Here is a 13593-nt window from a genome sequence, read left to right as displayed (position 1 = left end):
AAACTACTACACGTCAACAGGTGTCAATGTTTTTATTAATTAAAATCACGAAATAAACGTTTTTCTGCATAAGAGATGATAAACAGAAAATGACATGGACTGTATGAACATTATTTGTGACGTTGGTTCCGAAAAAAACCCATCTGTTTCACAATTGTCTAGAATCTGTTATGTTCGCCCCCGTACTATATACGCCCACTAAACTTGGGGGCAGAGTCTATCGAATGAACAGAAAAAATCAAGGTTCGGAGATAACTCCGTGTGCGCACAATTAGTTCACAATTGAAATCAAAATTCAATTAATAGAAGATTATTTATCCTACTGATTTATCCTACTTTTTTAAACTACTTTTTAAAATCCTACCGTAATAAATCGACCATATAAGCAACAAGTCTCCTGCTCACCGTATTGAAAGTGAGAGATTAAAGTAAAGTAGCTTATTGTCTTTGAAAATAATCTGAAACAAGCTACTGGAGGAGCTACTGAAACTCATACTGGAGGAAAGAGGGTAAACCTTCAAAATATGCGAAACCTGGTTCCATAAGCATGTGACTCGTTCCAACACAAGTTTACAAAATGCGAAAGTGTACGTACGCAAAACTTATAGGATATGGAAAAAGTCTTTTTTTAAAAAAAAATCAGAGTCTGTCTCTCTAACTTATTTTTTCAGTTTTAGGGCAAACAAAAACAACATTACAAAGTCAGTTGATATCATTGGGCTAAAAACTCTTCGACAAAACGTATTGACACTAATCTTGAAACACTACTCATCAACAGAAAAACAAGATGACTCAGTGAACAAAATTTAATTAGGAAACCCCTTCAATTGACAAATTTCAATGACTTTAAGTTTCAAATTGAATATATCAACTCAGAGTCTGTTAAAATGCAACCAAAAAATCTTTTAAAATCAAAAAGTCAGAAAACATTGCAATAAGAAAAAAGTTGCTAAAAACTATTGCAAATTGGATAAAAGCCGATACAAAGTTGCCAAAAAGCAGGTTGTTTCCTAAACAAATTGTTGTTGCCTATCCATTTATTATACAAACAAAAAGTACAAATAGCAATTAATTTAGTTCAGGTCACTGGTAATGACAGATCCACACAAAATGGGCTGAAAAATTCATTTGGAGCAGCTTAAACGAGAAAAGGAAATGCTAAGGAAAAAATGTTTAGGAACAGGAAAGGAAAAATAGGTAATTGTGGCAAAAAAGTCGGGAACAAAAAATTACATTACGTTGCAAAAACACATTTGCTCGACTACTTATATTTGACTCGTCACTATTTTACGCATGTATTTTAAGCACATGTATTAAGATCAGGAAAGGAGGCGAGCGCCAATAAGTCCGACAAGCTCAAATTTTGGTATACAGGTCGACAGATTTCGCATTTTACAGTGCGAATACTATACAAAAGTCGAAACGATTCTAATCCTTTGATCTCGTCGCCGACTCTTATCGAATCCTTTGATTTTGGGGAATTAGTCACCAATTTTCACAGTGCTAATGTCGCTAAAATCAGCTGCGGAGATTAGCGACGAGGAATGGAAATTTGTTCGGCAATTTTTGTATTGTCTTCAAAATTGCACAAAATTTTAAAACATGATAACTCATCGGAAGACAAAAATCGAAAACCTCTCCGTTGAAACTATTCTACGCTAAAATATTTGAAGAAAGCTAGATATGACTCCAATTTTGCTCACGCTGTCCTCACCGACTTAAAACATAGCTGGAATGATCAGAAAAAGGCCGCAAAAATGTATGTACCGAAATTTATGCCGAACTATCTTATGTCGACTCTTCCTATCCGAAGGTTTCTCTGAAGAAAGTTTAGTTGAGTCATGCCGAGGATGTTTTATAAAAGCTAATGCAAATCATTCTTTTAAAAAAATGACGCGCTAGAGAACACCTCTGTTGATAATGGCTCCATGATCACTTCTAGAACTTGTTAGGGGAAATGGTTCATAATTTTTATCATAACTAAAATCGATGCTTATAGTGTATTCGTATTAAATATAACACAAAAAACATTTTTTGTGAGATACTGATTGGGTTGACAATAGGAGTTAGACTCCAGTCAAGAAGAGGACCGGTCATCATGTGGCTCAGGAACACGAGTAATGAATTCAACGAATAAGGCAGCAACTTAAGAATTGTTTTAACAATAATTCATAAGGTATTCAATACTGGAAGATAATCTAAATAGTGGTTCAGTAACGATTTTAAAATTGATCTCTGCAGATCCAAAGTTGTGGTAAAAAGTAAGTAAAAATGTAACCAACTTAATGAACGCTAGCCTACTGACTGTCCCACTGCAACGGTCAACTCAGTACAAAACTATGAAAAGCTAGAAATAGAAAATCTCGTCAAAAGTTGATTTGTCATTCACAGTTCCGAACACAAACGCGGCTTTTGAAACCTGGATCACCAAGGAGATTCTCTCTCTCTCTCTCTCTCTCTCTCTCTCTCTCTCTATCTCTCTCTCTCTCTCTCTCTCTTTCTTTCTTTCTTTCTCTCTCTCTCTCTCTCTCTCTCTCTCTCTCTGTCTCTCTCTCTCTCTCTCTCTCTCTCTCTCTCTCTCTCTCTCTCTCTCTCTGCAAACATCTCTGAGAAAAGTTTCGGTGGAGGACCGGGCAGCTCCTAGCAGCTCAGAAACTGGAACAAATAGTGTTCTATAGGCTAGAACAAATGCCTTTCTCGGCGAGTTCTCTATTTTGTGCTTTTAGTTTATCGGCCTCTGCAGCTGCTGTGCCCGGGTTGGCGACCAATCCACTCTCAAGGCTCTTGATCCACTGAAGATGGCAAAAATGATCTTCAAAAACAGGACATAGCAGTTATTTTAAGGTCGGAAATAATTTAAGTGCGGAATTTGCTGGCTCTGTCTGCTTTCTTCACATGGCAATTTGTTAAAGGGTACAGAAATTCACCATAAGTTAACAGATCGCCCACGGCCACTTTTCTCAGAGTGTTACTGAAAAATTTATAGTTCGTTCCTTCAAGGGTCCCCATGTTTTCTCGTCTATAATGATGTGTAGTGCAAGTTCGTTAGCCATTTTCTTTCTCCAGGTGATTCGATTGCCACCGATGATTCTACCCCATTTTGTCGGGGTTTGGAGGAGTGATCTGCGCACGGGCGTTTCTGGAGGCAGTCTACCTAGGTGCCCGAAGAATCGACACTTCTTTTAGCAATCACTTCGGACAAGGGTTGTGTGTTGAACTTTCTATAGAGGTCTCTCACATGGTTAATCAGGCGTTTTGATAGGAGTGTTCGGAGGAATTTTTTTGGAGTTGGAAATTTCTTTGGAGTCGGAAATTTCTTTGGAAATTACTTCGTACCCTAGAGACCATATGGAAATCTCTAATCGAACCTATATTCCTCTACAACAAGCTAAATTTGGTCCCTGGCCAAAGACGAGAAAAGCAAATTGATGTTCTCCAAAGAAAAAAAAATTGAGCAGTTCAAGATTTTAGAGAAATTGAATTACCTCTTTATATAGAGTATTAAAAGAACGGGTCTTTTCCATTAAAGACCCCCCATGAATTTATAGCCCCCCGTTATGGTAAAATTACCATAACTGGGGGGGGGGGGGGGCTATAGGTTATCAGACCAGTAAGCTGGGGGGGGGGGGCTGAAATGGAAAAGACCCAACAGAACATATCTCAAAACACAACTAAGCGATGTACAGATAATTATGGCATTGCATCAATCGATAAGAATGAGATCAATAGAGTTATGGTAGAGACGTAGGAATTTTTCTCGTTCATTTCCAGGTTGCATGGCCTTGCAGGTGAACAGGTAATGCGTCTGCAAGCTCTGCATCCTTGCAGAGCTTACAGACGCATCTACTTGGCTCATCTTGACTAAAACAGCCTCTGGTACTGCACATCAGCTGGTGCAACGCGTTGGCATAAAACAGGGCAAATGAATTATTGCATGGTTTTGCGCTCTGAATGCCCAGAAAGTGGTCTTCATACAAGCGTTTTAGGAACTGTTTGTTTCTGTGGAACTTGGAGCTGTTAGCCCAGCGCTTCCAGCATCCACAACGACCTTCCATTTTAAAATCTTCCAGATCAATATCTTCCGGTCCAAGATCTTCCGGATCTTTCAGTATCGTCCAGATCAAGATTTTCGACTTTTTAACTGTGCATAACTACGAAACAACCCTTTGTACAATTCGAATTTTTTTTACTTTTTAAATTTTTAATTGTTTTAAGAAACATAAATCTTGTTTGGTCTTCGCTTTGTCCGAAATCCCGTCTTTTAAAAATTTCTACGCGACACGAAAAAACAATTGGTTTTAAAAGCTTTTCTACATTGGCCATCGTCCATTCAGGCATTTGGCAATCATGGCGCGCTTGTAGTACAAAGTTTTTCTATCTTTTAACTAAATTATGTAAATCTGATTTAGCGTTTAGTAGAACGTTGTTTTATTAGATATCTAACACAGGGTGTAAAGGAGGACATGGGTCCTCTTGGGGTTGTGGTTTTCTTAAGTCTCTTCTCCTTATCTACATCCGAAAATTGTAGTGACTGCAAATTACTGTCAAAGACAGTTTACATAAATGCGACTGATTGCGATTACTTAAAGTGCACTGAAGATGAAGGAATGAAGCTTAATCATCATACATCAAATGAAGAATTGGAGGCTTATCTGAAACATTGGAGAACGTCGTATAACGAAATTACCGCCGTGAAACCTATTGGTAAATCAGTTAAAGGCGTCATTCTATATGATTTTATTATCTCGGATAACCCAGAACAGCACGAGCCGTTAGAACCGGAATTCAAATACGTTGGAAATATGCATGGGAATGAGGTTGTTGGAAGAGAAATCTTAATTAACCTGATCGAATGGCTGCTCAGGAATTACAAGAAAAATGAAACTGCAACGTACTTAGTCGACAACACAAGAATCCACATCTTGGTCTCAATGAATCCCGATGGATATGCTGAGAGCGTTGACAACAACTGGCTCAAGGGACGGGAAAACGCGAACAAAGTTGACCTGAATCGAAATTTCCCTAATTACGACGAGGTTGCTTACAAATTGATTGATCTTGTCAAAGGGCAGTGTCGTACTCACCACTTGCAGGAGACCGGGTTGGTGCCATCGAATTTACAAAAAGAGCAACCCGAGACTAAAGCAATCATGAGATGGTTGAAAATGTATCCCTTTGTACTGAGTGCAAATCTGCATGGTGGAAGTTTTGTTGCCAATTATCCCTACGATGTTGGTAGCTATAGAGGGAAATCGAAAACTCCAGATGACGAACTCTTCCGACATTTGGCTTTCGTCTATTCTTCTTCTCATTCGTTTATGTCCGATGGCTCGAAAGCGAATCAATGCGCGGGAGATAAAGCGTTCCCCGATGGTATAACAAACGGAGCCGACTGGTATCCGGTTCCCGGAGGAATGCAAGACTATAACTACGACACCTCAAACTGTTACGAAATCACCCTGGAGCTAGGATGCATTAAATACCCAAAAAAGAAAGATATGTGGATGTACTGGTATCAGAACAAAGATGCTCTTTTGAACTTCATGAACGCTGTGCATATTGGCATCAAGGGCATTATTGTTGATGAAAATGGAAATGGGCTCCCCGATGTCAAGGTCACTGTTGAGGACAATCGCTATGATCACAATCCGGCGATGAGCTGTCATTCTGTTTATTCAGCCGAGGATGGCGACTTCTTTAGACTTCTTCTAGAGGGAGACTATGATGTCACGTTCGAGCTGCCCTTCTACAAGACTGTCGTCAAGCGGAAAGTGAATGTCAAGTCGAACGACGTGGTCACTATGGATACGATTTTTATGGAACGGGAATGAAATTCTATCGAGCTGATGCAATATCTGATTTAAAACTACTCAGCGTAGTGTCAAAGGATTACAGTCCTATGGCCAATATTCAGAACACCCAGCAACACAAAATTTGCTGCCCTAAATTAAAGAGCTAATTTGTATAATTCGTTCAATCCATTGTAAATTTAGTAGCTATCAAACGAAACTAATGACCAAGCTCAATTTAATATTAGCAAACAGCTTTTTGTCTTTTATATCCATTTTGAGCTATCAGAAACGACTGAAGCACCTTAGGCTGATTAAGTTGAAATGCAATAGAAACCGGCTTTCTTCTGAAAATGGTTAAACGGAAAACAAAATACCAAGAGAACTTCGTGTTATTTTGATGAAAAATATTTTCAAATAAGTGCATTTATCGGTAGAAGTAAATTGATATATTGTAGAGTTGCGTTTGGATGCATTGCCCAGCAACAAAATTAAGTAAAATTCATATAACTAAGAGACCAATCGCCACTTCTTTACCCAGTGATCGAAATATGACAGCTCTATCTAACCTTGAGAAATATAGGTAGTGTCCGCTATAAGGAGTAAATAGAGGCGATTATGTACGTCAATGTGATGCCATGAACTGCTTAGCAGAAGCTGAACATAGAAATGCTTGTGACTGAAATCACTCGAAAGTGTCCAGAAGCGATCACTTAACTGGGTATGCTGGGACAAAAATAACAATTACAACGAATACTATTAAAATCCAAAATCTTACCTATTTCGTTATATATCCAATTGCAAGATTTTTTGAGACTTTCAAAATGTATGACACGCTACTACGACTTCGACTTCAATGATTACCTTTTTTGAGGAACTGTGCTCGCGACATCCGATCCTACTATGTTGTTGAACAAAGAATTATATCAGTGCGTATAAACCTCTCATTTACAAAAGGTATATACTAATTTGTTTTTTTTTTACTTTTTTAAGCCTCGAGGAGTAGCTGAAGACATTCTCACTGGTTGAGTTTAGGTTATTTATTTTGCCAAAACTTCATGAAGTGCAACAGTTTTTCTACTTTTCTGATTTCCAGCTCAACCATTGTTTCATGAACCATCGTTAGCAAAAAGAACCGAATTGATGACATTAGATTTATGCAACAAAAAAATTGAACCAAGTCACAGCATCAAATACCTAGGTGTACACTTAGACAAACACCTCAAGTATGATATACAAGTGAAACATACTCTCAAAAAAATGGCGACAAGTATTAAAACTTTAGCTCAAATTCGTGGTAGTTTACCCAAAGAAACAAGGCTGTTACTATATCGGTCTCTGGTAATCAGTCAACTAGAATATCCTATTCTTCTTTTAACAAGCCTTTCCAAAGAGGCTATATCATCTATTGATCGGCAATTAAACTGGGGTATCAAAACGGCCTTTTTCAGAAAAAAGTTTGACCGGTCATCGGACCTGAAAAGAAAATACGATATACTTTGCTTTGAAAATTTTCTTGCTTATTCATGTATCAACTATTTAGTTAAACTCATTAAAAATCAGCTGCCATCTTTCACTGACCTTTCGTTTCCCACTTTGGATCTTAAGCTTAATTGCCGCACTCTCAAGTTCTCCAAAGTAATCACTTTCAAAAGTCTATATATTAAAAAATCCTACGGAAGCTTTGCGGCTAGTCTTTGGAATGAGCTTGATCGAACAACAAAACAGAAACTTCTCAATTCAAAACAGAGCAGATGTTCTCTAAAACAATTGTTACTGAAAACACAAACAACAAATTGTTCTAAATCAGTCAATGATCACTGGCGGTCTTGTAAACTTTAATCTGCTATACAATATTTTGGTTTTTACTAACTTCTAGGTTTATCTTAAGTTCTTATCAAACCCGAACAAGGAGCTTGAGTATATTACATTTGAACTCCTCAACTACTTTAAATTACCTTTTTTTGTTCATCTCCCCATACACTTTCTGTCATAATAATGTAATGTTGGTTACATTTTTCTGGTACTTGTACCTGTATGATAGTAATTCAAGTGTCTTTTCTCTCTCTCTCTCTCTTGGCCGCAAGAGCTACAATAAAAATAATGACAAAAGAAAAACTTCAGACGTATGAGAAAATAATTTTTTGCTAAATATTGAACTCTTTCGACTTAAGCACACCGAGTGAAATGTTCAAATTTGAAAGTGGTAAGGCAACAATAAATACTTCAAGTTCATGCAAATCTGTATACTTGCGAATTTCACATTTTGCCTTATTTTCACGAAGTCAGGTCACATGGAACAATACAAAAATTGGGAACTCTTTCGACTTCTTGGCCGTACAAAACAAACTGCATTTATACATTTGGAGCATCGTGAAAAAGGAAAATGCACAATAATATGCTGCACTCTAGCTCGTAGCTCACAATAAACTACTGCATTGTCAAAAGTTAATTGATTTAATTACAAAATGTACGCTAAACCTGTAATACAATACGGAGTAATAGTTTGGTTGCACGAGAAAAAAAAATTGAATTGAATTCAGAATCTTGCTCAGAATTGACTTGCTTGAATTATCTTCAGAAATTTTCACTCCATAACCCTCACCATGAGGAGAATAAAATTGATCCTGTTTGAGCTGCATTTGTATAAATTCTCAAAAATAATCAGTACCTTCGTTTAAAAACTTCCCGAGGAGTAATGCTATTTTTCTTCACAATCGGATCGTAATGATGTAACTTTTGCATCAAGATGAACTTAATTAGTGGTATGAAACTCTGAATTCTTTTTTCTGCCTGGGTACTTTGTCATGGGTAATGTTATAGTTGATAACAAGAGTTATTGAATTTTTTCTGTTTTCATGATAACTTCATGAGTAAATAGACTGTTGCGTTAGCTTCTGCTGCTTGAGCTCATTTGGGCTGTCCATTGCCCATATATCCCTCAGGAGTCTTGAAGAGGAGGTATTGGCGCATTCATACCATTAGAAGAGGCAGGAGGTCACAGACTTGTCGGCGTTCTCCGTTTTTGGAACTGCAATTAAAAAAGCTGAGAGCCCCATTTTATTTTGTTTTTGGCTGTTAATTTTTGTCTTTAGCTGTGATCCAAGTCTTAACATCTCTAATGAACCACCCTTCTAATTTAATTTTGAATTTGAATTTTACATGCATTAGTTCTGTTCTGTTGCAAAATTGATAATTCCCGCTGTTGAATCTTTTTATCCTGCTTTTTCATTTCTTAGTTAAAATCATTATTTTTTGTATTATGGAGTTAATATTTTTTCGGAAGGGACTAAGAAAGGCAATTGTCTGTTGCGGGTTATTGGTTGACATGTTGTGCCTGTATTATTGTTGTATTATACTTTATTTTTCCAGTAATTGAATTTTCACGTGTGAAGGTGTTTTTAGATTAAAAACAAGTTAAACTTTATGAACTGTGGTTCCTGGCGCAGTCGAATCTCCTGTCAACATTTTTTAAATTAATTTTGTGTACAGATTTTTGAGACAGAGCAGAAAATATAAAAATAGCGTCAGGTAGCCTAAGAAACGAAACAATGATTTTTCACGGGTGGCGCCACCACAGGTGATGAGCACTTAATTTTGTAAAATATCATGAAGTAAAAACTTGCTTTCGTTCGTTTTGGTACAATAATTAAATGAAGACCTCTGATTGCGTTCGAAAATTAATCTTTAGCAGAGCTACAGCTGAGGTGTTTTTGTACTATATTCTAGAATTTTCATCTTAACAAGAGGAATGTGTAAAGAAGAAAAGAGCGCTGACACCCAGATAAAAATTAAAAGTTATTTTAGCAGATAAATATGGCATAATGATCCACTTAATTATGTTGAAGAGTGTTGAAGTTACTATGTTTGCAATTTGCTGAACATGCAGCACCTCCAGTGAGTAACTTTGTACGGTCAGGTCAATCCACAGAAAAATATTTCAGCTGATATCAGCACTTTTTTGAAATAGCGTTTCGACCCGAGAATCGAAAAAATTGCAATTAAACGCGTTGTAATTTTAATGCCTTTCGTATTCAATAATTTTCGACGCGTTATAACTATCGTACATTTTTTGTTTTTTTTTAATGTATAACGCATCACATAAAACTGTTTGAGTGCACTAATTCAAATATTTTTTCCTTCACATAATGAATCCCAGTTCTCAACTTCGGCTCCTTGGTCGAATTTGGCACTCCAAAAGCAAGTAAAAACCTGACTGAAGACGCAAGAACGTTTTATAAAAATGCAACTCAAAATTTGCACATCTTGTTGGGCTGACAATTGGTTGCAGATACCCAATTTTACCCCTTGCATCTGAAGACGGCCAGTGTCGGACCAACAACCTCTCACCTTAGCCAGTTGCCCTTGCCTTGATGCAAACCCATGTCTAGCCAAAGAAATTTTCCATTCTATCTAAGAATATTATAGGGCACTACTAACCCCCCCCCCCCCACTTGCAAAAGGACATTCGACCCGGGCTATAACAAGATCGAATAGGTACTAGGTACGTACTCATATAAACAGTTTTTAGCACTTTCTTTTGAACTTCCAAGACCTTGTAACCGCACTGGGCTCAAATGATCTTTTTATAAGACAAATTAAATTACATTACTGATATGATTCCAACTTTCGTACAATATAAAAATGGTTTTGACACAAAACAATGCAATTTTATATTGATTTCAGATAAACACCATCTGGTTCATAATATGACGTGACTTTTTAGAGAGTGGAAATAATGACCTGAATTAATTTTAGGTCTTAAAAACGTCCAGAATGCGAGTAAAAGTATTCCATGCGTTCTCTCAGAAGAACTTTTGTTTACTTAAACTGTCATATGGCCCGGTGTATGCTTTTCAAATAAATTATGTCAACAATTTTTCTAATTTTGTTGTTAGCCTGCTTTTATGGTTTTTAAGTTGCCTGAAAACAAAACATGCTTTTGGTCAGTTTTGTTCAAGTAGAAATTGAATGGTAAGTAGAAGAAGTAGACAATACCAAAGAAGGGCAAAAAACGCACAAAATTTTCTTGGCAAAATTTCGACTAGTTACTGTAAACAAGCTCAGATTGTGGACAATTATGATCTGACGAATCATCACAATGTGTTTGAGTTCCATGAATAAGTTATAAGTTTTTACTGATGGAAAGAGTCTGTTCCCAGGACGAGGTCCTAGACTGAATGGGATCAGACTCAGCCGAGAACACACCTGTACATTCTGCGCTAGAAACTACACGGCCTGGGTGACTTCAACAACGCAGGATAGTCTGAGCAGAAACGGATTCTAGCTCATTTGAGTCTGTCATACTCTGAAAGAGTTACGGAGAGCATTTCTTAACTCTTACAACAACAGCTGACGCCTCTGAAAAAACAATTTATTTCAGCATACGATTCAGGTGCGAAATTGTCATTGATTGCTCTATTCGGCACCGAGTCATGTAGCTCAACTGTATTCAAAATAATCTTAAACACGGCGCTTAAATTGTCTTTCTGATGGCCGAATTCTATCACTTTGACTTTAAGTCAATTTTTAAATACTTTGTTGGTTTCTGATTTTTTGATATAATATATTTAACAGACAAAAAACGTTGACATGACTTCTAATGTTATGAGTGGCAACAAGGCGGAGAGGTAATGCGCTTCTTCAACTTAAGATCCAACCAGACATATGTAGACAACATACCAACGTTTGGAGATGAGATAGAGCTATATTGCACCATGGATCACGTGATCTTCATATAAGAATTTATCAAAATTTATTAATTGCTCTCTCGTAGAGAAGCAATTATTGTAAACGCGTGTGTTTTTATGCAAAATTTTTGCTTGATCGTTTGGACTTTTCGAGTGGCTTTTACGCCGATGACGTCTTGCGTTTTGCGTGATCTTAAATACTCTCTCAATCACAATTTCAAGCAGCTGAACTCAGTTGGCGGTAATTTAATAATGGAAGTCAAATGAAAAGTGCGCCGAAACTGGTGCCATTTTCACTTTAAATCTTAACAGTGGTATATGTTAACCTCTAATCTGGTTATTTGAAGCCCACTATTGGACTTTTTGGTCCCATTTATGCCCCCACCCCCGACTGAAGCAAGCTGCAATTGATTAGATCTCCCATTAGTCGCTTGAGAGCAATTCCGACGTTCAGTTGGTTATGTTTTTGAATGTGTATTTCTCAGACAAGTGGAAAGGCATGAAACCAAAAAAGGTAACATGAGGCCAAAAACATTTTGAGTTTTTGGTTTAACTATTTTTTTTCATTTTTTGATAGTATATTTAGCTCATTCCATTATCATCTTTCAAGAGAAAAACATGGAGAAATTTATGGATTGAGGGAAACGTTTTCAATTTTTTTATCCCCAAAGAGGCACAGATTAGACAGAAATACACATTAAACGAAATCGGTAAAACGTGACTTCAGGAAGTAAAATTTTACTATCAGCTGACATAATGCTTTTTTCATATAATTTAGACAATCTGGCTAACGAAACTCTGGTTTCATGAGTTATGAAGAAATAAACATTCTTTTTGCTCCCTTGTCCAACTTAGTTCAACATTTAAACAACTTCAGATTTTTTCATTAGTTGCATTTCTGCTCCGAGTTTCACCTAAATAAAAGTTGGATAAAAAAGACACTTTTCCAATACTCATCTTCTAGTGGTTAAAAATAGCTTCAATTGAAAGCTGTTCATTTTTAAAAACTACAGCTTGGAGAAAATTTGAATATTCATTCATGGATGGAGTTGCTGCTATACACAGGAAAAACTTAAATGATGTTCCCTCATTAGGTAACACAGTAAAATATTCACATTACGTAAAAGTTAAAGACAAAGTTTTGAAAACCATTGTAAGTTGCGGGACGATATTTGAAAACGATGGAAGTATTTTTTAAAAACAAAAGTTGTTTCCGATGTCTCTCTTAATTTTAGTTTAATGAGCTGCAATTGAGAATTATGGTTTTTCTCCTTCTTTTCTCAGAATGGAAAGAGTCAGAAAACTATAGGAGTTTGCACGACAATATTCGAAAACCATGGAACCTTTTTAAGAAAAATATAGTTGTGGGTTTTAATATCTATCTTATTTTTAGTTTGATGATCTGCAATTAAGATTTATGGTTCTTAACGTGTCTTTTCTCATAGAGAAAACGTAATTTTTTTATATAGATCTTCTTGGCATATCTCTTAGCATTTACTCTAGGTCCCAATCTAGTTGATCAAAATCCATGAGGCACAAAAAATAGAAATGGAAAAAACCTTAATTGTTTTCACATTTTTATCATGAAGACTCTGGATTTTGACTCTTCGTTCTGAAAACCAATCTAAGCAAAGTTTAATTTGAATTGAATGGACAGGCTGTCTGACTGCCTGAAAACGCAAAAAAAAATGCGAGTTTTTGATTATTTGAAGCCTTATTTTGCCCTAGAGAAATCATAAATCTGAAAATGTCACTTCAACGATTGATTAAATTTTGCAAGACATCTTTAAGGATACATTTGTATCTCTCAGCAAACGATATTGATCGGCTAAAATTCTTTCATCAAAAAAGTCTGGCTGATGTGAAATTCCGAACCTCAAAATGTATTTGCATGGTTGGAATAATGATCAATTCAAAATGACGATGCACAATCGGAAAACCGTTGATGAGCATCAACAAAAGTCGAACACAGAAACGAACATAAAAAACTCAAACAATTTTCAGCTACATACCAAACAACTTTTTCAGATTTCGAGAGATAATAAATCTAAATGATGCTCATAAGGTAGCAAAATCTTCTCAATGATTATGTGGACGTTTTGTTGCTTTTTTCT

General features: G+C 36.4%; 1 protein-coding gene across 1 annotated transcript; it reads left to right on the top strand.

Moving 5' to 3' along the window:
* Positions 1-4319: 4319 nt before the first annotated feature.
* On the top strand, positions 4320-6044 carry LOC142339077 (carboxypeptidase D-like). Its single transcript, XM_075388777.1, has one exon. It carries the CDS (start codon positions 4464-4466, stop codon positions 5829-5831), a length of 1368 nt encoding a protein of 455 aa, XP_075244892.1. The 5' UTR covers positions 4320-4463; the 3' UTR covers positions 5832-6044.
* The last annotated feature ends 7549 nt before the right edge of the window (positions 6045-13593 follow it).

This window comes from Convolutriloba macropyga, chromosome 1 (genome assembly GCF_964194025.1).
Source record: "Convolutriloba macropyga chromosome 1, txConMacr16.3, whole genome shotgun sequence".
In the NCBI taxonomy this organism is placed as follows: domain Eukaryota; kingdom Metazoa; phylum Xenacoelomorpha; order Acoela; family Convolutidae; genus Convolutriloba; species Convolutriloba macropyga.
The sequence above is the reverse complement of the archived record's forward strand: the minus strand, read 5'-3'. Positions and strand labels throughout refer to the sequence as shown.